This window comes from Semicossyphus pulcher, unplaced genomic scaffold (assembly GCF_022749685.1).
Source record: "Semicossyphus pulcher isolate SPU_LCO1_2020_fin unplaced genomic scaffold, fSemPul1.0.p SCAF_13, whole genome shotgun sequence".
NCBI lineage: Eukaryota > Metazoa > Chordata > Actinopteri > Labriformes > Labridae > Semicossyphus > Semicossyphus pulcher.
In genome coordinates, this window is record NW_027211637.1 from 13,321,106 (window position 1) to 13,347,557 (window position 26,452).

General features: G+C 41.5%; 1 protein-coding gene across 3 annotated transcripts in view; it reads right to left on the reverse strand.

Annotated features, from left to right (window-relative positions):
• Positions 1–673: 673 nt before the first annotated feature.
• The window catches only part of LOC138590377 (TOX high mobility group box family member 2-like), a 75,791-nt gene continuing 50,012 nt past the window's right edge, over positions 674–26,452 (reverse strand). For 2 of the 3 annotated variants that reach the window (XM_069661006.1, XM_069661004.1), the window contains 6 exons: positions 24,358–24,615; positions 7,921–8,151; positions 5,762–5,842; positions 3,680–4,078; positions 3,304–3,443; positions 674–2,358 (listed from right to left, as the gene is read on the reverse strand). In XM_069661006.1, the coding sequence (XP_069517107.1) occupies positions 2,316–2,358; positions 3,304–3,443; positions 3,680–4,078; positions 5,762–5,842; positions 7,921–8,151; positions 24,358–24,615 (1,152 nt within the window). In that variant the 3' untranslated portion in view covers positions 674–2,315. The remainder of the gene's footprint in view (positions 2,359–3,303; positions 3,444–3,679; positions 4,079–5,761; positions 5,843–7,920; positions 8,152–24,357; positions 24,616–26,452) is intronic. The other variant, XM_069661005.1, reaches the window with a different exon arrangement.

Sequence of the window (26,452 nt, forward strand, 5' to 3'; positions counted from 1 at the left end):
GCCTTTAATGTTCTTTATAGTCATTATAACATATCAGTAATACATTTCAGCATCAGTCTATGATGTGATTAATATCTCCCTCTTTCGGCAGGAGAAGTGAAGAACAACAAGGCAAGTTTTATGAATCAGCTCTAGGGGGCACTGCATCATCACCATGAAGAGAGAGAGAGAGAGAGAGAGAGAGGAGGGGAGGGTTGATAGATTCCATTTCTATTCTGCCTTTAATCCAACTGTGAAATTCATAAGTAAAAGGCAGTCCTTTTTTTCTTCTCAGGTAGTTCTCGGTAAGACTGCGTACTGCTGCTTCAACTGAGTTTCATCATCACACCTTTACCAAAAAAACACGACCAGCGGGCAGAAAAATGTTGCCTGATATAACATATTGATCATGTCTGGATTTAAGAAAGAAAAAACAGTGGAAAGGTTAACGTTCAGAACATGAAAGTGCACGGGGAAGCTTAAACTCCTCACCTACTGAGCCATGTGACAGCAGTTACATTAAGTCTTCTTCTGCATCAATGACAATACTCCTAATTTACCTCCTGCACGTGCAGGGGAATGAAAGTGTCTTTATCCTCATTATATAGATGTAATGAATGTCAGAGACTCAGCAATGTACAGAAACAAACCAAACGAGACCAATAAATAGACACGTGCACGTCTTTTTCTCCACTTTAAACATTTTATTACAGACAAAAGAAAACAAAAGAAGTAATTGTGACACAAAATGAATCTAAAGCTGGTACACATGTGGTGCACCAACGACAATTTCTGAAAAAATATTTATTATTCTAATAATCATGGTGTTTGATCAATAATAATAATAATAATAATAATGATAATAATAATAATAATAATAATAATGCACCCTGATGAAAATAAGCCAGAATGTTACTTCATATCATTCATAAATAGATGTGAAACCTGCAACCAAATTAAATAGAATGACCATATTGTAAAACATGATATTCAACAAAACAAAATGGTTCTCTCATCACGGGCTTTACAAATTAAAGAAGTACATTTGGCAGGTTTATACACAAAATTAAAATTTCTACCCCGATGACTGTTCCTCCGAAACGCAAATCCTGCTACAGTGAAAAAAAACAACAAAATAGCTTCAGAATTTTTTTTTCTTCACAAAAAATGATAAAGATGAGTTCAACACAATTCTAAAACATCTAATAAAACTAGTCAAAAACTTTAAAACCCACTGTTATGTTTTTTTTCTTTAGTAACATTTCACATTTAGCAACTTTTTTTTATTCACCTGTACAAGTGGTGTGGGACTATGGGGGAAGGTGGGCGGGGTTACAGGTGGGGGGAGGGGGGCGGTCCTTATTGACCGAGAGGAGGAGGAGCTAAAAGGAGAGGTATCAACCTTTGACCTTTACAGTTCTGTAACGTCCTGAGGCCATGTGAAGAGAGCGACTCCCTCTATCAGAGCTCCGCCAGTAAAGGAGGAAATATTTTCAGTCTTTGTGTCTCTCTCTCGTGTGGAGAGAAACTAGACCGGTGAACACAGTTTCAACACAACTTTTAGTGTGTGTATTCCCTCACTGAATCCGCCTGCACAAAAATCACATAACCAAACAAAAAGAATGTTTGAAAAAAATAGAGAGCAAGGGACTGCAGCTAAATACACACATAAGAGGGATCCATTTTGGTGATATATACAATCACTCTGTGAGAAAGAAAGGAAATGAGCGAGTCCTTTAACAGGGGCACGGATGATTTACAAATGTCTTATGTGTTTGTGACTATCTTCATTAAAATTTTTGCTTTGCCTTCATTCACTCGGGGTGTTTCGCCCTGACTCTGTCCTGATTTACATCCACCCCTGCTGAGGTGACTTTATTCTAGTTTCCTGCATTAGCTTTTCTTCCCCAGACCCCTACGCTTTGAGTACGCTTAGAGCATTTCATCTCCCCTATGAGGGCAGTCCATGGCAAACACAGTAATGGAGTGAAGAGCAGAGAAAGCATCTTTAAAAAATTCAAAACAAAATGAGAAGACATTTTTTTTTTTGGTCTTCATTTCCAGTATGTTGGCATGAGCTTAAAGCTCACTGCCCCCGCAAAAAAATGGAAAGTTCACTGGTAAGGAAAAAAAAAAGCCAAGAGAAGTGCCTCAGGCTTCTGGCCGATCTAAGTGCTTGGCAAATAGGTGAAGTTACTGTAGCAGTCTTTGGGATTTTCAAAATCCGTCACAAAAATAGAAAAAAAAGACATAATGGTGTAGAAGCAGATACATTGATGACGTTGTTGTTATGTTGGAAAGCTCCCTGGAGTCTGACATTTGGAGGTCTTTCAACTTCAAGTGAGGTAGAGAGGCTTGTCCCGAGCTCCCATGCCACTGCTGAGGACAAAGAAGATCTCTATTAGTGCATGTGTGGACACATGAATAAAGTGATGTTCTGACTACTGTTTATTTCACCAGGAAATACTAGCTATTATAAATGTCTTTCAAGGAAGATCTGAGTAAGACAACAGCTCCAAAAAACATGAAAGCGCTCAACAAACGGCAGACAACAATCAGTGAAGAAGAGAAATACAAGAGTCAGAACTTGCAGATCACTTGGTACTTGAAATGTCAAACACAAAGTCTGTTCTACAGTTATCTTTACTGACAGGCTGGAAATAATTCAGTACCCTCCAAAACTCCAAACTACAACGATCTGACACTGAGGGAGAAGGTTTTAAGCAAAGACTCAATCTACTTCAAAGAGCATCACAAATGATTTGACCCGGGCATGATCCCATTTGACATCCAGATGAATCAGCTCTAAATACAGGAGATACTGACTCCCAGCGCCGCCGCCGCCTCTCGGAATAGCAACACTAAGTTTCAGGTGTGAGACGAAACAACATTCCTCTTGTACCTGCTTGAATAGCTTGATTCAATAAGGCAATGTGTGCTGAGCGAAACACAGGGAAACTTAATTGGATGTCACAGTTTTTCCAAGCTGGCTAATAGCATTGTTCTACCGCTGCGTTACTCATTTCAATTTCAAGGAGATGCTCTGCTTTAGTAGGGAAATCGCAGTTTATGATTAATACTGTCGGAGTCTCTGAGTGTGAAAGTGAAGTGGTTTAGAGCAAGTCATTTGGAAAATGAGGAACTGTCAGACAGCTACTTACTATTCCTAACAATCAAACATCCCAGATCGGATTTACAGAGGCAGAGACATTTTTATTTTTGTCCGACTTCCCGAGGCTCACTTGATGTTATTTCTTCTGTGTCCTTCACACAACATTCACCATTTCCACAACACAAATATGGGGTCTGATGTGATAAGCTCACCTGCAGTGGTTGGGTCCACAGTCCCTGTTGCAGTATTCGCTGTCCCAGTCAGGGTTCTGGCCGTGCACTGGGTTAGGGGCCCCTGGAGACTGTGAGCCCCCGACACTGTTCTGGTAATCAGCCTGAATGTGGGAGAATCCCTGTTGATCAAAGAGGAGGACAGGAGGGGAGAAACAAGGTTACATTGCTGTACCTTTAAGGTGGCTAGCCATTAGCCTTCACTGAGCCATTTTACAGTGTAAGGGCCAACTGTTGCCAGTGGTCTTTATCACTTTCTGCTGAGCTTAGAGGGAAGATTTAATAGAAGCGAAGTGAGGTGATGATATAAGAAGCTTTATCAAGTGTGTTTTTCATCATTTTCAATTGCCAGACATACCTGTTGGCCGAGAGGAGGGGAATGCAGAGGTGCCTGGAGCCCCATTTGGTGTGAGATGATTGGCTGCGACTGCTGCATGCGGATTGGCTGGTTGAGCAGAGAGCTCTGATGCAGGGAGAGCTGGGCGTGGGGGTGCAGAGGGGGGCTGATCTGGAAGGGAGCCGGGGGAGAGGCACTCATGCTGGGCGGCAGCATCTGGGATTGGCTGAGGGTCTGGGCCAGGGTGTGGCGGGGCGGCCCGGCGTAGCTCTGGAGGTCCGACAGGGGGAAGGAGCCCGGCGGGCCCAGGTAGGGTGAGGAGGGCTGTGGGGGCACGCTGTACAGGGGCTGCTTCGGGGGCAGCATGTGGGAGGGCTGGCTGGTCTGCTGGGCACTTTTTGGTTCGGGGTCATTGTAAGTCTGTGGAAGAAGAACATTTACAACAAAATAATTAATTCTTAGTTCACTAAGTTATCTAGCATCACCTCAAACTAGCACATCAATCATCATTCATCTGGCTCTGATCACAGCATTTTGCCCTCTCCTTTTTTAATAGCAGCATCCATTACACTTAACTTAACACTTCAGCCCTGACCTGCATCTTAAATTCTGTTATTTATCAACCTGGGGCTTATTATCAAGTTGCTAAGCTGTGTTTTTCCTAGGACTTACTTTTTTTGTACCTACACAAATGAGTTTTGGGAAATATGCTTGTTTGTTTTTGCAGTTAGAAAGCTTCCTGTTTCCCATTCCACTAAGCTAAGCTGAGCTAAGCTAAGCTAACATCCTTATACTTCTGTCCAAATTCAATCAGCTGCTGCTCGAGCAGTCGGATACAGTTTTACAGTCACAGGATGGTTGACACTCAACCCTCTAAACAGAAAATCTTTTCTCGCATATTGATGCTCACTGTATAATGAGACTGTATTTATTTAATTTCAGTCGACCCTTGGCCTGACAGCTTTTCGCTAGTTATTACGCATCGCCTCACACACGCACACACGTATGCGCGCTGACAGATGGTTAAACAGGGTTTAAAAAGGGATGCATTGCTTTAAAGTGAAACACCAAACTCCACTAAAATCGCTCAAACTTGACCACTCATTTTGGACAGCGTTACTTTTTGCAAGTGAAGCACCCGCAAAGCGCCCCACCTCACCCTCCACCCCGCCCCACCCTCTGCAGGCCCCTATGATGAGCTGTCAGATTGCTCATCTCCAGCCATCAGTGTTGATTAGAAGGTAATGGAGCCCATTTGTATGAATAGAGCTTGGGCCGAGGTAATGATCAATAGACACCTTGACAGATAGATGGGAAAAGGAGAGGGACACACACACACACACACATACATTCACACACTCACACACACATATATGCAGGAGCCCAGGCAGAGAAATGAGGCTGTTTGCCTGCAGAACAAATGGAATGACAAAAGGAATCTTCCCCACACTACATTCTGTGTTGTTAATACAAGACGGCACTAAACAATGCAATCCACAGCCCTGCTCCTTGCCTTTCTTTATTCCCCGTGCTACCATGCTGCTACATACAAGACGCCATCATTCACCTCGCAAAGAGGATGTCATAGATCTGAATTAGCAGGAAGGTGTCAGAGGTGGAAACAGCAGTGAAGCCTGTGATTGCTTGCACTGATTTGGATGTACTTCCTGTTGCAGATGGAGGAAATCGATGATCTGATGCATGACACAGGTGTCTGTTTAAGTTATTTTAGAGTTTATATTTTCCACACATACAAATAAACAGACTTAAACCTGATATAATGTACAGCACATGCGAGGGCAATCATTTCCCACCCTCCATCCCTAATAGATGTTACGGCCATATGCTTGTGCGCTCCCATTGGCTGACCCCTCCCCCACCTACATCACCATACCAACTACAATCCCCCACCCCCAACATCTGCACCCTATGGAAATCAGGTATTGTTCCAAATATGGGCCTGCTCTTTTTGCATCACATGCCCCCACCCGCCCACTCCACCTCCACCTCATTCCCAAACAAGCCCCTCCCTGCCCATTAGCAGGGATTTTCCATCCAATCCATCATCAGTCTTAGCCAGGGCCTGTGTGTCATAAGCGTTACCTTGGAAACCAGACTGGCTCGGTACGCGGCCAAGGCTTTCAGGTACTCTTTCTTGGCCGCCTCGGTTTTCCTCTTGTAGGCCTGTGAAGACAAAAAAATCAAAACAAGGGGCTTCGGGTGAGAGGAGAGCTTGACATGCTCATAAATGTGCAGACACACATGTCACGCTCAATACAAACACACCAACACACACACACACACACAGGCTCTTATCTTACACTTCCTTAAATACATCATGCACATGCACATGCACACACACATACACACACACACACACACACACACACACACGCACACACACACACACACGCACACACACACATCCTTAATGTTTCCCTTTCCATCAGAACCAATGGTACAGAACACCTCTATTTCCTCATCACAGCACTAAAACTCCCTCATCTCAATGTGTCTTCCTCTATTGTAGCAACACATCATTTCCATTCCAATCCACCTAGAGAAATGAACTGGAACTTCCCTCTCTCTCTCCTTTTAGCTCCACAATAACACTCCTATCAGCATACTGACATTAGTGATACACCACAATGGTTGTTGTCATTTGGCACATTAGGATGCGATCTCTGGCCGTGTATGAGTATTGTTTGTAACTGCCTTCCATATTGTTACTGTGATGCACGAAGCTTTGCTGTTTGCATAAAGATTGTGGGTGCGTGAGTGCATATGGATGTGTGCTTTTGCATGTGTGCTTTTGCATGCAGGTTTTTTCTGTTTAGGATTTTGCAGAGAGTCTGAAAGTAGGGCTATTAGTTATAAGGACTATAGGCAAAATCATGCCTATTATGTAAAATAAAAAGGAGAAAGAGGTATGATTGTAGCAGTAGTAAAACAAAGTGTTCATGCATTGTATATTTTTATACATGTGTGAATTTTTTAGCAACAGATTTAAATCAGGAAATCTTCATAATAAACTTGATGAAGCTAGCTTTTGTTACTCGATAGCTGATGACACATGTGGGAAGAACTAATAAAGCATTGTCTGATACCCGGGAGAAAACAGTTAAAGTGCTTTTAAACACACATCATATACAGCAGCATTGTCTTTACACAGCATCTGCTCTTTAAAGTAAACCTTCCACATCCCAAGAGAATTGCTAATAGCAAAAAGAAGCTAACAACTGTGGTGAGTTCAGTACCCATGAGACTAAACATTGCGACCTCCTATAACTCCGTCATCATTAGCATTTCCTACCTATTAGCGCCGAGCTGGAGATGATGCTAAATAGCAAAAACAATAGTCTACTCCTCCTGGATAGCTGAGATGCCCTTCAGCTAAATCCAAGGACAAGACGATAGTGAGAGTGGGGGGAAGTGGATCACTAATTCTGTATTCTAGGCAGGATCAAAATAGCAGGCGAGAGATATAAATAAAGACAGAGGAAATGAGAACTTCACACATCCCTGCTTGTCAGAGGGCCAATGAAGATGCATGGTGTGGAGGCATCGGCTCTGGAGGCTGGAGGGACACAGGAAGTGAGGGCCGTACCTGGGCCCTGAGCTTTGTGGGAGTTTTGGCAAAGAAGATGGTATTTTTACCTATTACTTTATATTTTTGGAAAAACCTTATTTTTGGTTTCGATGGACCCAGCACTGCTAAGAAAAAACTAGCAGGAAACAAGAACACAGAGGAGAGTTTGCGTGTTTGTATTCATATCTGGTTGTTTCCTTTTGCAGGGGAGCACTAGCAAGCAGGTATTTACCCGATGCAGTACAAATCAGCCCTTTGCTCCTGAAATCCTGCCAGGTGCGTTTATATTTTTCCCGAATTGACAATTTCTTGCCTTTTAAATGTCTAACTTTGTTAGCATCAGGATAGTTTATTGCTGCCGTTGCACCTAAATCCCCCCACCCCTCCCCTTCCTTCCCTTTGCAAGAATTAAATTTAGAAAGAAAATCATTTTTATGAGAGTCAGGGGAGTGGGGATAAACGGATGGATTATCTTTAGAAAGAGAAAAAGTAGCTCATTAAGGTGCGCTGTATCTCGCAGAAATGTTCTGGTAATTACACAGCACATAAAGCCAGGGAAGGGCCAGAATGTGTGCATGTGACTGTTAATGTGTGCGTGTTTGTGGCAGTGAATATGTGAATCCTGAGTATTTGCTTTATTGTTTCAGATGTTCAAGACCCAGATATTATGTACCTGCTTCTGCTCCTCTCCTAGGCTGTCCCACATGGAGGCCACAATCTTGGACACGTCCCCGAAGGTGGCGTTGGGGTTTTGGCCCTTGATGGCCGCCTGGGTGTCTCTGAAGAAGAGGGCATAGGCCGACACAGGTTTCTGCGGCTCGTTGGGGTCCTTCTTCTTCTTCTTCTTTTGGGGTTTGGGTTTGGGCTTCATCATTTCTGCTGAGGCACGCTTCTCACTGCTTATCTGAAGTGCCGAAAGAGGGATGGAGAGGGAGGGGCAGAGGAGAGAAAAGGAGACATTGTGGTCATAAATCAGATGATGAAAATAACTCTTTAGCTGCAGCTACTATAGAGGGAAATTGAGGAGCCTTTCAGTATGCGTATGTGTTTACTGCGTGATGCACTGACCGGATAAGATACTTTTAGCCAAGGTTAAATGTATTAAAAAGCACATCGAAATGAACCACCGTGCTCATGACGCTCGACATAGAAAAAATAGCCAAATAGAACATTGAATAACCGCTGGACAGAGGGTGAAAGCAGAAGAGTTCTGCGAAGAGCAGCCGCGTCTTGTTCTGAGAAGAAAAAAACAGATCAATTTACGGACATGGGTGAATGAAGACTAACAGGACGTCAGTGAGACAGGTTAGCCTCTGGGGTGTAAGGGGGAGGTGTGGTTCAGGAGAAACTGGGCAAACATGGCATGGGGGGAGAGAGTCCTGGGCTAATTAAATTCTCATTGGTAGCAGACTGACATGATTTCACTGCTTTATCATTTGCTGCATCCCTGTATTCATGGACATTTTCTGCTTCTCTTTCAATCTTTATTTTGTCTCTTTCATGTAGATCGCAAAGAATTCAATTCCCCCTTTCTGAGGCAACCATAAAAGAGGATTAAATCTATATTTTTCATAGCATGTACCCAGCTGGTCTGTCAACAATAACACACTGCAATCTCAGTGAATTTTCAGGAGGCAAAAAAAAAGCGCTCACATCTGTGTGATGTACTCGATGCAATACACATGAATACATTTTCATTTTCCGGCAGGGCTTTGACGGGGAGTCAAATCCAGGTCACCTGATCCTGGTTGTGATTCTATATGGAAATTGCCTTCTTTGCTGAGGAGAGAACACATCAAGCACGGGAGAAAGAGGGAGAGGAAGGGAGAGGAGAGAGAGAGAGAGAGGAAGATAAGATGGAAAGGAGAGAAGAGGTGCAGCTGAGGGAAGGAGTGACGGCTTGATGTTGCCATTAGTATCGGTGGAACATCAGTTAACCTGATTTCTTGGTTGCTATAAAGGCATGAAAAACAATCCAATTTCCATCCATATAATAGAAGATATAATGACATACTGAATACATAATGATATACATTGGTATTATGTGCAATGAAGGATGTTTATGTGCACTATTTACGGTTGAGGGGATATGGAGAGTTAGACGAATGTTGTTATGGGCATTGAGTGAAGTCAAGTGAACTCTGAGCCCATCTCCAAGGCCAACTTCCTATTTCATCAGGTTGCATTTTAGACATTTTAAACAGCTTTGAATGTTGCCTTTCATGATCCACTGATCCTGGCTTTTAGTGTTAAAACTCAGCAGGGGAGGGAGAACAAACCATGACAAAGACTTGTCCCCGCGCGGATATCAAACAGCAACTTGAGGACATTTAAAGACGCTCACATCCGTCTAATGCATACTTATCACGGGATTAAGCAACAGCCATGTTTTCTCCTTTAACCATCAATTGGAAAACAGGAAATGACTGCCTTTGAAATTGCATTGTTTCAGCAAAGCATTGGCAGCCAAACACCACACTGTATTCCACACAGCATGAAATTAACTAATCAAAATTCAAGGTCCAGGAGCACATTTGGCAGCTGAAGAAAAACTTCAAAATGGCTTTTGTGGCGTGCGGAAATGAATGGATGTTCTCATTCAAGCTGATGTGAAAGTATTGCTTGTCTATTTCACAGCTTACAGGTAATATTCATTTTTGTGTGTGTGTGTGTGTGAGTGAGCCTGGTTTCATTAAAAAATAATCATCCCTCACTTTTAGGCAATGAGGCAGAAGACAGGCATTTGAAACGACATCTGTTCCACCCGAGCCTTTGAAGTGAAAACAGAATAAACTGAAGGTAGAGCTAATGGAATGACAAAACAGAAAAAAAAAAGAGAGAAAGCTAAATAATCTCCAGGAAAATTCACATGTATTCATACAGCGGGAAGAGTGATGACACTCAACAGCTCGCAGCTACATGCAATCAAGCCGGAGAACAAGGGGCATGTTCTTTCTTTCCTCTCTTATTGTACCACATTCATGCTTGTGAACTTACAGGAGGCCGACGGAGGAAGATGAAATATCATTGAAATTGAAGGACTGAAAAGAATGCAAATGAACAGCGAAGAAAGATGCTCAGAATAACCCAAGAGAGAGTACAATATGCTGAAACTCTGATTACTGCAGCACAACAATTTTATGTTCATATTTCAGTTTTAATAGTTAACAGCATTACGAGAGACATATCCACCCTTAGATAGATGGATGACTCTTACTGAGGTTTTTAATTTGCTTTCACTTGTCCTCAACTTGCTAGAATTGGTGTCAAATTAGAAGCAAAAGGCCTTTTAAAATTTAAATTTTAAGTAGTATACTAAACTCGGGGCTGCACGGTGGTGCAGTAGTTAGTGCGGTTGCCTCACAGCAAGAAGGTTCCTAGTTCAAACCCCAGTTAGGACGAAGTGGGTCTTTCTGTGTGGAGTTTGCATGTTCTCAGTGTGCATTTGTGGGTTCCCTCCGGGTACTCCGGCTTCCTCCCACAGTCTAAACACATCCTAGTTAGGTTAATTGGCGACTCTAAATTGCCCGTAGGTGTGAATGTGAGCGTGAAAGGTTGTCTGTCTCTATGTATCAGCCCTGTGATTGACTGGCAATCAAGGTTTAACCCCGCCTCTCGCCCAGTGACAGCAGGGATAGGCTTCAGCCCCACCACGACCCTTAACAGGATAAGCAGTATAGATTATGGATGGATGGGTGGATTATAAGTAAACATAACATCACAATATATCCACCCTTAGATAGATAGATGTTACAATCTCTGTGGGATTTTGAATTTGCTTTCACTTGTCCTCAACCTGTTAACATAAGCTACAGTAATGGTGTTATTGTGTCCTACATTTCCCAGAATACCTGGTGTCAAATTAGCAGCAAAAGGCCAAACCAAAAAATCATGATAATTTAGTGTGATTGCATATATTTTTTCAATCTACTTAAACTTAATTTCAAGTAGAATATCAAACTTGGTAAAACATAAATGTTCTTGATCTTACTGAAAGATATACAAACGTTTTAAAGCTACAGCTGCCAAAAATAAAACAGGTGAAAAGTGAATTATCCTAAACATCTGTTGGGAGAAAAGTTTCATCAAACAGACAGGCACAGTCTTCACTGAAAATAATATTTATCTGCAGTCAGAAAGCGTCACAATGGTAAGATTTGTCACACATTTATCCAAATTAGTATTTTGTTTTGTGTGTGTAGGAGTTTTTGATTCGTGGACTTAACAAGAATAAAGTTCGTATCAGATATCTGATATCGGCTCTTATATTTGAGTACTTTCATGCGGATAAAATTATGCAAATGTTGGAACATTCATTTCTTTTGTTTCTCCCTCTTCCCCTTCATCACAAACATATTCATCAGAGTGGTTTTTGATGGCTTCACAAATGATCCAGACTGGATAAACAAATATCCAGCGTGTAATATCAAGCTTATTTTCCTGGCTCTTCTCATGCAGGTGCAGAGAACAGTAATGATGATGACAGCTGTTGTTGTCAGAGCAGAAAAAGAGAGCGTAACATCCCTTTTTCATAACGCAACATCTTGTGGCTGCATTGCATTCTGGTCTATTTTCTGATACTGTCAGCGCGGCGATTGATAGCATGAATTTCTCCCTCTGTGACTGTTGATGCAAAGTGGTGAGTCTGTAAAGTGGCTCTTTGATTCTGATGTGCTGACACGAACTTGATGTTAACCACTCGTACTTTAAGACTGTTGGACATTTATCTTCTGCCCTGCCCCACTGTGGATGTGCTGGAGATATTGTGATGTGATATGATGTCATTCTGGCCAAATATGTACAGTAAACAGTGGGCCACAATGCATGCTACTTACTTTATAGGAATTTTATCCTTATTTGAAATATCCAAGCCCCTTTTTTGGTTCCCCCTGAAAATCATGTTTTGAGTGTAGTCAAGTATTACTGTTTAGCCCAAAACCATTATTAATTTTGTTTTATAAATCTGGCAATATTCCTGTAGCAAACACAGGGCCCTTTAGATTATTCATATTAACATTTTCAGCTACAATATTGAGTGTCACATGACATAGGATGTTTTTTTGATGCTTTGTGCCATATATACAGATTTTGTTCCTTACAGAGAAAGTCAAGCTTCAGTTCTCTGACATGAGACCAGAAGATATAAAATATCATCTATGCTTTTTTATTTTTTAAAGATTCATTTTTGTTTTTTTTGGCCTGATGAAGAGAGACATGAAAAGTAGGGAGTGGAGAGTGGCGGCTGATATGTACCAAATGATCGGCAGACATGGAGTCGAACCTGCGATCGGTGTGTCGAAGACTGTAGTCTCTGTATGTGGGGCACGTGCTCTACAAACTGAGCTAAATTCTTTGTGGATACTGCTTCCCTCCAGGACACAAGCAGCCCACTTTAGCTATATGTTAAAGACCAGCCTGTAGATCGACGAAAAACAGCTCATGACTGTCACTAGGTACGACCATCATGTCCTACACACAGCAGCAGAGTAAACATATATTCTAAACACAGGTTTTAGTTTACTAGCAATAGAGTAAACCATATTGTCAGCCAATGCTTGCTTATCCCATCAGCGTTTCTGTTGTCAGAGAGAGAGGGAGGGAGAGAGAGAGAGAGAGAGAGAGAGAGAGAGATGGTCAGTGTTAGATGAGGGGGGAGAGAGATTGAGGAGAGGGTTGCTGTAATTCTGAATGGACAGCACTGCACTGGCAAAGAAGATTAGAATTGACAGCCTGATAACTGCGTCACCATCAAAACAGCAGAGAGAGAGAGAGAGAGAGAGAGAGAGAGAGAGAATGAGGAAGTGAGAGTGAGAGAGGAGTGGAGAGGGTGAGATGCAGAGAGAGCAGATAAAAGGAGGAGGGGGGGTGGAGTGATGTAGAGAGAGGAGTTGATAACAAACAGGACGGGCAAACACGCAGACACCGTCAGAGTTTAAGAGACATGAAAATTAGACAATAAAAAGCAGGTAATAATACAGGAGAGTATAAAAGTGTTTGTCCAATCGCAGCTTCCTGAATATATGCATCATCATCATCATCATCATCATCAGTGAGCAGCAAAGTGGAGAGTGCTGCATGGCGTATCGATTTCATAAGGCCATAAAAACAAACAGGAACTACTCAGAGGTGATGCACTGATACGCTTTCTCTTTACAGTGAGGCTCATTACACCAAAGCATGATGCAGATACTGAGCACAGCTCTAAATCACATCTGAATGCAGCCACTTCCACAGTCAAACAAGTGTAAAATGGGAAAGTATACAAAGCATTGGACTTCAGTGTGACAAAGGATCCACAGAGGCTTCATGATAAAGCCTAAACATGCAAGAGTTGTGCTGGGAAATGTTGTCTGAATGTGCACTGGCCTGAAGAATGAGACAAGCTAAGCAGCACTCAGTAGATGACAGTGATGCAGAAGAGGCTCTTTAAAACAGAAATTCAGGAACAACCAAAGACAGTATGTCTGAGATTGAGACAAAAAAGTAGTTTTAACAAGGAAACTAAGGACTGAATTTTCATCTACTTTATTTTAGCCAAAACTGTCCCATTAAAACATTCCCCATCCATCTATTATCTGTACCGCTTATCCTGTTCAGGGAAGCCGATTCTGAGTGAGAGGCCAGGTACACCAGTCAACTACAGGGCTGACACATACAGACATAGTGGCAATTTTAGAGTCACAAATAAACAGACATCATGTCTTTAGACTGTAGGAGGAAGCCAGGGTACCCAGACATGCACAGGGAGAACATACAGCTCCATACCGAAAGACCCCTGCTGTTCGAATTGGAATTCGAACCAGGACCCTTCTAGCAGTGAGGCAACAGCGCTAACCACTGCAACCACCATGCAGCCCAAATATATCTGTCAAAATACAAAATTAAACTAGCTACTCATAACTATCTTTTTAGAGTTTGCTAATATTAGCCACCATAAGCTACTGATCAGACTACGTGAAGTATCAGCAATAGCCTTTAGTGTTTTGTATTAAGCAAGCATGCGCCTCAGTATTCCTCCTGCTTCAATGGGGCTGACACGAGTAGTCAATATTTTTCACAGACGCAAAGATTTTCATTGTTTTTCTTCTAAGTTTTGCGTCAGTTGTTTTTGGCTGGAGTCATTGGTCGGCTGAGCAGCTCCAGTCAACGCAAAGCAGTTAAGTGGTGACAGCAGATTAGAATAATTGATTTATCGATAAATTGTCGGTAGATTAATCGATAGCAAAATAGTCGTTAGTGGCAGCCCTAACTTGTAATAATGATCACCATCATCTGTTGTGCTCATCACAAACAAAAGATTGAAATATATCTCATTATGTGCTGAATGCCCGACCATGTTAAACAGCTAGTTGCTAACTTTAGCCTCCTGCTGCACCCAAAGGATTACACAAAATAAGTGTCAACAGTAAAAAATAGTAAAGTATCAAACTAGAAACCTAATCACGAAGATGTTATAAAGCTATGGAGCTTATTGGAACTACTTTTATGATAACAGTGGATGGGTAAGTCACTATATATGACCACTTTCAAGTAGTCATGTAATCCACTGTTACATAAAAAATGTGATGATTGATTATGAACACTGACGATGGTGAAGTGCTCAAGAGCTCAAACTAACCAGGGCACGTAATGTCCAGGCCTTTCAAGCTACTGTATGATCATATTTTTTGGTTTTTAATGTTAACAAACACAGTCCAAGAAAAAGAAACATTGCTATTTGTAAAGACTGTACATGTGCAACAGCGGGATAGATCTCTTCCACAGTACAGGCACAGAGCTCTCCACCCCAGCATGCTGGAGAGCAGCTCAGCTTAGTGCAGCTGTTACAGACTCTGAGCCTTTGTGGGTTTATAAATAGATAAATGGCCATGCTTAGAGAAGCAGCAGCGAGAATAATGTAATTTCAAGATGCCATATATAATTTTTATGAATTTTTCACCACCAGCTGTAACTCACAGCCTCAAGGAAAACAGTGGCTCACTGAAGGCTGTTTAGTGCAACACAAATATCAGAACACGTCTTTCATGAGCGGCTACAAAGTCAGTTGGTTTAAAAAGGGAGAAGTGTGTTTGTCAACACAATCACCCATCCAGTTGTTAGTGGCGTACAGAGTCGTGCGGTAAATGATGAATACTTTGCAAAGTTTTTCCAGTAGACATCCTGGTCTTAAAAAGAATTACAGTCATGATGTCAGTCTTCTCTACCTGACTGAACGATCAGATGATTTTGGAGCCGGAAGAGGATAAAAACTGGAGTTGGTTTGGAGAAGTGTGGAAGTCTTTGTTAAGTTTCCATAATTAGGGTGCGGGATGATGTGGGCTTGCATGCATTTAGATATTGGTTTCACCTTGCATTTCAAAGTGCCCCTGTGTGTAACGCTGTCAAGATTGTGGCCTTAAAAAATGTCGGCAGGCAGGATGAGAATGTAAACAAAGCTGTTTGACATCTGAAAAATTCAACTTCCTATAAACTAAGACTGATGGAAACCAAAATACAAGATGCTTGTTAAAATAGTTTCTTACATCCTGTTTGAATGTTACACAATGTGTGACAGTCAGTTTTAACTACAAGTTTCTATTTATTCTACTGCCATCCCTGTCTTAGTCTTGTCTGTGTGCACTCCCATTGTGAAGTTCACCCTGAACATTTGATGGATTAAAATATGTCTTAAAATACATGCAGTGCCCTCGTCATCTGGAAGCCATTACGGCTCCATGTCAGACTGGCCATCTGTAAGCAATGAGCAGGACTGCATGTCAAAGCGGCCGCACAGATCTCTGAGTAGAAGCAGGCACTTGTCCAGAGAGCAGCACTCATCAAATAAAAATACAGCCCAAACAATAATGAACCGGAAGTGCGGAATCATGGTCGGGATCTAACAGACATGAAAGGAGGAGAGGGAGTCGTACAGACCTGATCCATAAAGAGCCCATTATGGAATTTGTATCCAGTTCTGATACCGTGCCATTGCAAATATACAAGCTCTTTATGATGTGGGCTTTTTTATTAGTGTTTCAGACATGGAGGCTTGCAGTATACTGAGCAGGCAATGTGGATTTAATATCCACCAATATTCCCATTGCAGATATTTTAATTCAGACTCGAGCCGTTTCTGAGCGAGGCTGCATGATTTATCTGACTGAGGGAAATGATTGACAGCTCCGAGCAGCTCCTCCCTGCAAGCTTTGCCTAACAGCGCTGGCCCTACTTAATCAGTCTAAATTGCAAAGTCGAGGCCCTTGTATTTGGTAATGTGGTGAAAACAGTGGCAAGTGAGAGCTAATTAGATTAACGGTAGTTTAACGAGCTGTTGGAGGGGCCCCCGCAGATTGGATTTTAATAAATAGTGGCAAAAGCATCTGCTATGCACTTCCTGGCTCTGCTGGCATCCTAATTGGCCCCAGTGGGTTGCTGTAGCTCAGCACTACACACTGCAATTTAGGAGGGGGGAGGAGGTAAAATACTTATCTTCAGACCAGGTAAGTCTGGGAAACGAAATAAAAAAAAATAGTCTTAATGATTGCATTGCTTCACAGGCAAGACTTTATCAAGATTAATACAACACAAACACAATCTCTGGACTGGATTTCCACACACAGCCGGAAGAGAGAATGAAACAGATTTGGACGTATTCATCCTCTCCTATTGTTTGTTTTCAAGATGAAATGTTCCCATGATGAGGTCTTTGTAGAGGCAACAGCACGGAAAGGAAAAAACAATTAATCAAACATGAATGAGCGACCATAGCCGGGTTATTTCCATAGCAACTGCCCGAGGGGACAACTTGAACCCTTTAATGTGAGCTGGTGATGTCTCTTTGTAAACATCTGCGCAGCGGGGGGAGGAAGCCAATGAGAGAGCCTGGCAACAGAGGCATCACAGGGCAGCAACCTCTTGGTAACAATCGAAGTTTCCATTATCTACTGTTGAAAGGACCTAAAAGTGCTCTGAAATATTGCAGTCGGAAGCATTTGAAGTTGATAAGCGTCTTTGTACTGCTGCCGTTAAGTGTCCAGAACGGTGAGGTAGTTTACAGTGAAGCTAGTGGAGACAAAAAACTACATGCAAAAAAAGCTGTGAAAAGTGGTCTGACATTGAAGCAAACACAAACACATTTCTTAACATTTGTCTTTCCTCTTATATCAGGCAGCAAATCTCATCTTAAATTCTCAAACTCATCCCTTATGCAACCTGCAGCAGTCGGCTCATTTAGCCTCCAGCTGTGACCAACAGCAGGCAGTGTGCAAGGGCACAAACAGTACAAACAGCAATTATCAAGGGTAGCTGGTTGGTGGCCATAAAGTCACAAGACTAATTGTTATTTCACCAGTCCCACATCTGATTTCTCTGTTCACTGATGTTATTAAATTATATGAGTAAAGTCCTCAAATTCAAGGCAAGGATTTACTAGAGTGAAGCATGAGTCTAAGAAAGAAGAAAAAGCTGTGTGCACAAAAAAAGCTCACAAAGTAGATTGCAGTCTAAAAATGACCAGAACAGCATAACTATACATTAGCAGAGCAGTAATTCAGTCAACCACAATGCTCTCAGCATGTACAAGGGAGCAAGAACAGCCTGTCGTTCTCTGTGGTCCAAGCTCAAGTCAACAATCCCTCGTACTAATCTTCCTGCAGCTCCCACTGAGGCGCACAAGAACAAACATTCAAACATTTCAAAAAACAACACTGCTAAAAACAGTCTTTAAAAATGTGAATTAGGACTCTCTTTCTCTGTGATGAAACATCTCAGCAGTGACTGCGCAGTACACGGAGCCTGAAAGCACCGCGGCCGGCAGGAAGCAGGTATCCGTAACCCCTCTTACAAACACTCTGGTCCAAAACCCCAGTGCTTCCTTGGGCGAGAGTAATGGCTTCTTTGCACTGGGCTGCGCCGTGCTATTGTAGAATCACAGAGCGGTTAATTGAAACAAATGACTCTAATAATGGGACATTATCCCCACAGGCTGGCTTTGTGGTGGGCCTAATTAGCGTTGCGGTGGTGGCGAGGAGGACGAGTCACCACGCTGATCCCTCAAAGGAAGCAGCCGAGGCCCCTTTAAAGTGGGAAGTACGGGATCTTCCTACACGCAGTGTGCGAGGATGCCGGGCTTTTTCAAAACCAGCGTGACACAGAAAGAGTAAACATGTTTTGTAAACTAGGGTCCTGCTTTTCCTGTCCTGTTCTTCTAGTCTATCAGAATAAGAGCGCGTTGAGGCCAGACCAAGCAAAACAACGGCTCATTTTATGACCAAGTTTGATGAGGGCTGCAAGTCAGAATCATGTTCTTTATTGATGAAACTGTGAAGATTTTTTTCTAAAATCAATTGATTATAATTTTAGAAAACAGAGGCAAAATTTTCCATCACACTTTCCCAAATTTACATCTTATTTTGCTGATCAAGAAACACTCATATAAAACTGAGAAAAGCAGGAGAGTGTTACATTTCAGAAGCTGGAACTGGAGAATATTTTGCACTTTTGCTTGATGAATTGTTGATTAATATCCCGCTTATTGACTAATTGATAAAAACTAATAGTTAGGATAATAACCACTCTTCACCCCGTCGTCCTCTTGCATGTCATCACGTTCTCCTCTGGAGCGTCAATGGCCTGTAACTAATGTGACAACATGAGATATTGTTTTCCAGATGTATTTTGATCACCACTGAAAGCTGTTTTTGCTTTTCCTAATTGTTTACCCTTGTACACGATGATCCCAGGAAAGTCAGCTGTAATGCAATGTTCAAATCTCTGTGACCAAGCTGTTTTAAATATTCATTAGTCGTAACAGTCGCCTAAGGTTATTTGAATTAGAGCCATGAATATTCATGAACGGCACTGAATGAGCTTTTGTTTTTAATGCTCAATCCGTTAATACTCTTCTTCATTACTTCACCGTGAACCCTGCATGATAAGCGGCGCAAAACAAAGCTTTACTTTTTAAAAGCACAATTCTCTTTGGACGCCTATTTGTTTCACTTTAAATGAAACGGGAGTGCCCCACCAATTATCTCGCTGTCATTTCTCTTGACAACTACAAGACACATTGTTCACCCCTGTGGTGGAGTGCAGCGCTGAAGGGCATCCGTCTTTTTGTGGAATGAAAAGCCGCAACAGAAAACATTTCTTCTGTTACAAACAGTGATTTATCTGGAAACGTCACCGAGATGTCATATCTATCCCAGTGAAAAGCAGCGGAGCAAGCAGGTCATATGAGATATGTCTAAAAACTACACTGGAAAAAAAGATTGGTGTTTCAATTTAAAAAAAAAAAACACGAGTAATCCAGCTGCTCCGAGCGTGTGAAGCCAAGTCAAACTGCAATTTTCAGACAGATTTTTTCAGTAAAGTTTATTTTAAGCTTGTTTCTCTCATTAGATGGTCGGCAGACAATTGGGTCTTCAATCTGAAAAGGGTGATCCTCCAGTTTAAAACATACATGGTGTCAACCTTGACGTACTGTGAGCGCTTTCTTTGTTTTCACCCTTCTGCTCCTTTGCAATTTTCATTTCTGCAAATATTTGTGTCAACATCAGGAAGACGTTTGACAACACAGATTTGTGTGCAATGTTGAGAGGCTTAATCAGACTTTTTTAATAGCTTCATCTTACTGTTCCTGCACTGTCAATAAACACAGCTGTCAATATATTTTTTATGTCAATGCATTAAAACAGTTATGGCCTTTCCCCCCTGCTGTCCATGTCCTGAATGCCAACTGATGCAAAACAAAAATTCTCTCACAGACTAAAAGAAGTCAAATTAAGTCAAGCTCACAAAACCATGTAGCAATCGGCGACTATGACAAAGAGTGATACTTGAAATAAAGACACACACATACAAACAATTAACACACTTTTCTAAAACTAAACATGCTACACAGTATGGAAACACTGGACTGGATGTGTGTGCACTTTTGCACAGTGCATATGTACTCATTCAACTCGCAACATGGGGTTAGTTTTTCCAAAGTAAAAGCTTCATTATTCAATATTTCCCGTATTGCTTATGAATCAAACAACCTTGTGAAATGTTAAAGTCATTCACAATCAATTATTCCCTAACTCTGCTTTTCATTCTCTTTAAGTAGCTTGTTGTCTTTTTTCTTTCAAAATGTACTGTGGGTTCTAAACCTGTTCAAACTCTTTTTCCACTAGCAGGAGTTTACAGAAATCAATAGCAATGTACTATATGTGCTCAAAACCAAATGACAAACATTAGTAACATCTAATGAAAGCAAATATATGAATGCTTAACATATTTTTTTTCATAGGGCACCCACATGACTCTTAATGAATGCTAAAGAGGCATTGCCAGATTGCTCAACATGTAGGTGGCCAACATTTCTCTAACATGAAAGTAATAAGTTTATGTCTTGAGAATATTTCAGTGTAATTTGTCTGCCGGGTTGCCGTTGTTCTGCCCTCAATTTGCAAAAAAACAAAAGCAGAAAAAATTATCAATCAATCACAACTCTGTAAATGCAGCCTTACAGATAAACAACAAAAGCACTATTTAAACTGTTAAATTATCCATGATATCAACACTAACTTTCATCAACTCAACACAAGAGATAACGTTAAAAATCAGTGGCTAATGACTTGTGACACACACTTCAAAGAATTATACTCTATCGCCACAAGTTAAACAAAACAGAACAAAGTTCCCATCAAGAGTTATCTAACTGAATATGTGACATAAACTGGTAAAACTGGCAGCTGCTCTTTGGCAGTAGGGGCTTTCCTCCTCCTCACCACCCTCATTACACTGGTAATGAGACAGGGACTGGTGCTCTGTTTCAATATTTAAACATGCTGGCGTCCCTCAAGGCACCGTGTTGGGCCCGTTCGCCAAAGTCCTCCACGACCCCTCATTACCGCCTGCTTGTGAGTGTCCCCCCTCTTTTATTTTTTCAAAGAACTAGAGCTCACTTGCATCTCCCCCCACTGAAGCTCAGCCAGACCTCAACGATCAGGGGGCTTGTTGAACATGAGACCCCTGGGTGCCACCTCTTCCCCGAGCTCAGGGGTGGCAGAAACGCTGACAGCTAAGGGTGAGACCGGGATTCTCCCTCAGCAATGAGCATTTACACGAAGGCATGTTACATTTCACAGTATCCAGTCATCCAAGACTTGAACTTCCTGTCTTGATTCAAAGGAGCTGACGGAGTAGGTCAGCATTGTGAGGTGGAGTAAAGAGAAAATATGAGCATTTTTGATTGACAGCTCTTTCTTTTAGAGCGCAGATGTTGATCCTTCTGCTTGTTGGAGTTCTTTTAAATGGTGCAATTTCAAGTTTGACAAATGGTTCAAAACTGGCTGTTAAGACTATTATGAACAACATGTGACTGCAGCAGAAAGGATTAACCGCTCACCTGAACACAGGACTGGAAATGCCAGTAGAAAATGGATAAAAATCTTTAATGTACATCAAATGTCACAGCTTTATATTTTTCCTGATTCTCATTGTATGTGTTTGACACCTGCTTTTCCCATCTGTTAAACATCCTTTTGTTTTAGCAGTTCATATTTCTGCTGTGGAGTCATAATTAGATGACTGAGGCTGTCAGACAGAATAAATGTAATGTAAATTAAACTGCACATTTACAGAGGAAACCGCTGTTATTTAGGCCAGAAATGATAAGATTTTATATGGTCTAGTTTAAATTCACATAAATTCCATACTTTAAAGCTACCAGGACGAATTGTTGAAAATTGTGTGCCTTTGCAGCATGATGATGGTCAATCCACTGCTCGCAATCCTGTAATGATTTAACTGTGTTTGCAGTAGGATCGATGTGCGCTGAAAAAGAGAATCCCAAAGCAGGGAGAAGTTTACAGAGCTTTAGCCTTAGGCTAAATGTTGTACAAAAACCAGCAACAACATCCCCTGAGATGAAGCGTATCTGTTGCTCCAGCTGAGCTTGTACTTGTAGGAGGTTTATATGTGCGCTGAAGGATAGCTTTTATTGAAGAGAAGTGTATCCTTAAGGTAACGCTGTTGACTTTTTATTTGCTTCTTCAGCGACGGTGAAAGAAGACCGTTGAATGATTAGCGTTTTGGTTTTCCAGCTATCTCCTCCAATTTCTGTCTGTGAGGCTTTTGTTAATACAACACAACAAAGCTAAAGGCTTGTCTGTTCATTTCCGACCACAGTTACACAGAGAGCCTGTTTCCATCCCCCCTTATTATTCTTAAGCATTCAGCAGAGATAGATTCAATCTTCCTGATTACACCTTTATCAGTATGAAATTAAGGTTAATTGACTTTGTTGGGGAAACATCAAATGAAACATCTCTAATGAATCCAAAATGAAAATAACGTCATCTCCAATTGCTTTAAAATATTTCTCAATATACAGCCCACTTTCCTATTCGGCAGCCTCAGAAATAAGCTCCTCTTGTCCCGGGAGATAATAAATGAATTGAATCCCCCCACTCCAACCCCACCAGCCCCCCTCCTCTTCTTCTTCCTTATCGGTCATCTATTTTTCCAGAGTAAGCTATTACTTGCCGGGGTTGCTAGGCAACAAGAAATATTAATAGCCGCTATTATTAGCCGGGCCCTGCTAGAGTAGTACTAAAATGTGGAAGTGGGAAACATGAATGTGTTACATAAATCTCCGGACCTTTCACAGTGTGTGCAAGTCTCTGTTTGTGCGGTGATTTATTGCAACGACGGTTCATTTATGAGAAAAGGGGGTGTGAAATAAGAAAATGGAACATTACCCTGAAGGGCTATTTGAGAATAAATAATTGCAAAGGTGAAACAAAAGCTGTTTAAGACGGAGGCACTCCCTCTCTGTTTCCTTTTAAAATGCTATTGTCCAAAAGGGGCTGCTTTGTTGCATACTTGAGCATGCATATCACATTAACTTTACACATTTTAACAGCATAACGCAGTTAAAATGATGTCATCAACTAAAATCAACCCATTCAAATGTTTTTATCGGATTTGTAAAAGCAGCCATCCGCATAAAAAAGGAAGTCAACTATAAATGTTCCCGTTAACAGCATCTTTCGAGCATATTCAGCACAGTAGCCGATGGATTGTGACCTAATCCTGAAGACTGGCTTTAATGGAGGCCTTAGCTACCACCCACGGAAAAAAAAACGGAGCCTGCAACTTATGCAGTTTGATTCTGAAAATCACATAAGACCTGATTAACGGAGGATAAATGCCACGGATGCTCACATTAAAGCATAAATATTCATGATGGAGGGCAGAGAGAAAAAAGTAATATTTATGTCAGATGAAAGTATATAACGTTGAATAATTCACCACACAGGCCATCTATAATTCATCCGCTTCGATCCTATGATTAAAGCATTTGAATGTGTTCGCCAGGGGTGTTTACATGTTCAGTCTGAAGCATGTTTAACACAAGAAAAAGTCCCTTTATTGGAGGGGGGTGTGGGGGTCCTGAGCACCCTTTTGAATATAAAAAGTAGCTGACAAGGGATACTCCCCCCCCCTTCAAGATTTTGTGTTTAACCCCCTCTCTCCATCCGTCCCTGTTCCCTTTTTTTGCTTTGCCGATCATAACGAAGGGAAATGTGCAGCGCCGACTTTCTCGCTCCCTTTCTTAGCTCACTTTCAGGCGCTGAAATCTTTGAGTTGTGCAGCTGAATAGATATTAAAGGAGCTCTGCTGCAAAGGTCTGCGTGTTAAGGAGGCAGCAGCTCTCTGTATTTATAAATGTTGCATGTACAGACTCTGGCCTTGCTCACACTTCACTGTCTCAGCTTCCTTGGCCTCTAACCGGTCTAATTATCACTCTAATAAAAGAGCGCTTTGCTATAATGAAAGAATTATCTGAGACTATTAAGAGCGCCACAGAGAAGAATTTGTCATTTTGCTGTTTTATTGGTGTTAAAACGACTTTATACTCGGAGTGGAGTCTCATAAGATCAATATTTTTTGGCAGCATTCTGAAAAGACTGAACTTTCCGTGACACGAACATGTTAAACCTTCAGAGAAAATGTTCTGTGTGCTGACTTCTAGCCCTATGACCACAGAGACTAATAGCCTACCACAGCGCTTGACTCGCACGTTCACAAAGGACCGCAGCTAAAATAAGTATGGATGAAAAAAAAAAAAAGGTGCTCTCACCGAGTGCATCGGCCCCGTGAGGAGGTGGGTGTCCTGACCCAGCATGTTGGACATCATGAGGGCGGGCAGCTCGGGGTAGGAGTAGGTGTTGAGCAGGCCGTTGTGAGGCAGGGAGTGGAAGGGGTAACCGGACTCGTGCTCCATGAGGTGCAGCAGAGACGGGTCGGCATGGTTGGGGGGCGTGATGGGGGGGATCTCGTAGTCCTCGTCCCCTGCTCCTCCTCCGCCGCTGCTGCCTCTGCCCTGACTGGAGTAGCTCTGGAACGGCAAAGAAAGAAAAGGAATTATTTAACGGAAGAGGATGAAACTAGGAAAGTGCGTTCACAGCAACCTTTATTCATCCACCAAATTAAAAGTCAGATTATACCTTTGTGTGGACAATTTCTCTATAACCCACCTACACTAATTTGAATACATTTGGGAAAGTAGAAGGACGCAAATGGAGATGATGGAATTCACAAGAACACAACACAACAACATAAAAACCTGCGTCTGAAAACAGCCGTGATTAGTCACATTATAAATGAAAAAGGTGGCTGGTTTCAGCTCTTGAATCTCTAAGAAAAAGCGCTCCTATCAGACAATTATAGTCCTGTACAACATTGAAATAGCAAACTAAAGTTCTGTAGTAATCCAGGAGAGAAGCAGCTCACAAAGGCAGCTCCACAGTAATTAAAAAGCTTCATAATTGCCTTTAAATGCACCTGTTGATTTGTGTTGTTCAGATTTGTGTCTGCGGCAGACTCAGAATGTTTCGGGCTGTTTTGCTGGAAATAAAAATAATTAGAAATGCAAATTGTTGGGCTTACAAAAGTGTAAAGAATTAATTCAACACAAACGTACATGGCAAATTAATTAGTTCGACAACAACAGCTGCCGTTCGGAGTCATTTGCTTCAGAAATGTTGACAGCTTTAAAGCAACAAACTGTCAGGCTGCGCGCCTTCAAAATATACTTAATCAAATTCATTACGTGGAAAAACAACATTGATACTCACTAACTGGCTATTTTATAATCTTATAATTATAATGACAATCATTTTTTTTTGAAGAAATAGAAAACTCGACTACACAAGCCTCACATCCCTCTTTATAAAACGTATCCGATGTGTCCAAACCAGGTAAAGAAGCACTGATTTTATGGCACTAATAAGGTGATACATGAGCAGAGCCCGTGCTTGTCTCTTCCAGCGCCTATCTTGACATAATATTGCGCAGAGAAATATGGTTTTGTGCTCTCAAAAAGCATACTGAGGGTATTCACCAGGGAATGAAAAGCAATTTTGTCAGAGGCAATCTGATGCCAACTCCCCTTTATAATGACTGAAGAAAATTAATCATCACAAATAATATTCCAGTGTCAGCCATTCAAGAGCTTTTTAATAGAATTTTTATTATTCATGTCTCGTGGTACACATCAACTAGTCCGTTCTGCAACATTTCAGAAATCAATTCAATATCATCCTGCTGTATGCTGTCATCTCGCCTGCCAGAGCAGCAATTCATCTTGCAAACAAATACTTTTAGCAAACAAATGGCAAGAAACGACGAGGAGCAGCTCCGATGTCCCCACCAGCAGGAACTGGTGCTTGAAGATAGGATAAAAGTCTCATAATGTGCACTATCATTAGGGAGAGAATAATAATAATAAAAAGGAGTATGTTTACTATCAGGGGGTGATGTGCTATTTTCTCTGTCTCCTCGCTCGCTGCTTGTTCAGAAATATTATCACTGACAACTCCTTTTCCCACGATAAAGGATCTGCAAATGTCTGCTTCTTCATCGTCTATTACTGTCATTTGTTATTACTGTTAACAAGCATACGCACGCTCTCTAATTCAATGAACATACAAATCTTGTGTGTTTGTGCATCAATTTCTGGCTATATGACTTCATTCATTAAATTGAAATTGGAATGACAAAGAGGTAACTGGAAAGTGAGGAGTAACAGCTTGTAAATGATAAAAGAACCAGACTAACCCCAGCACAAATGGCTGTGTAACTTTCCCTTTATATCTGTGGTTGCATTATTAGATGTGAAAAGTAAAAAACTATAGTGGTAAGTCAATTGACAGAATATTGTGTCAATATTGAAG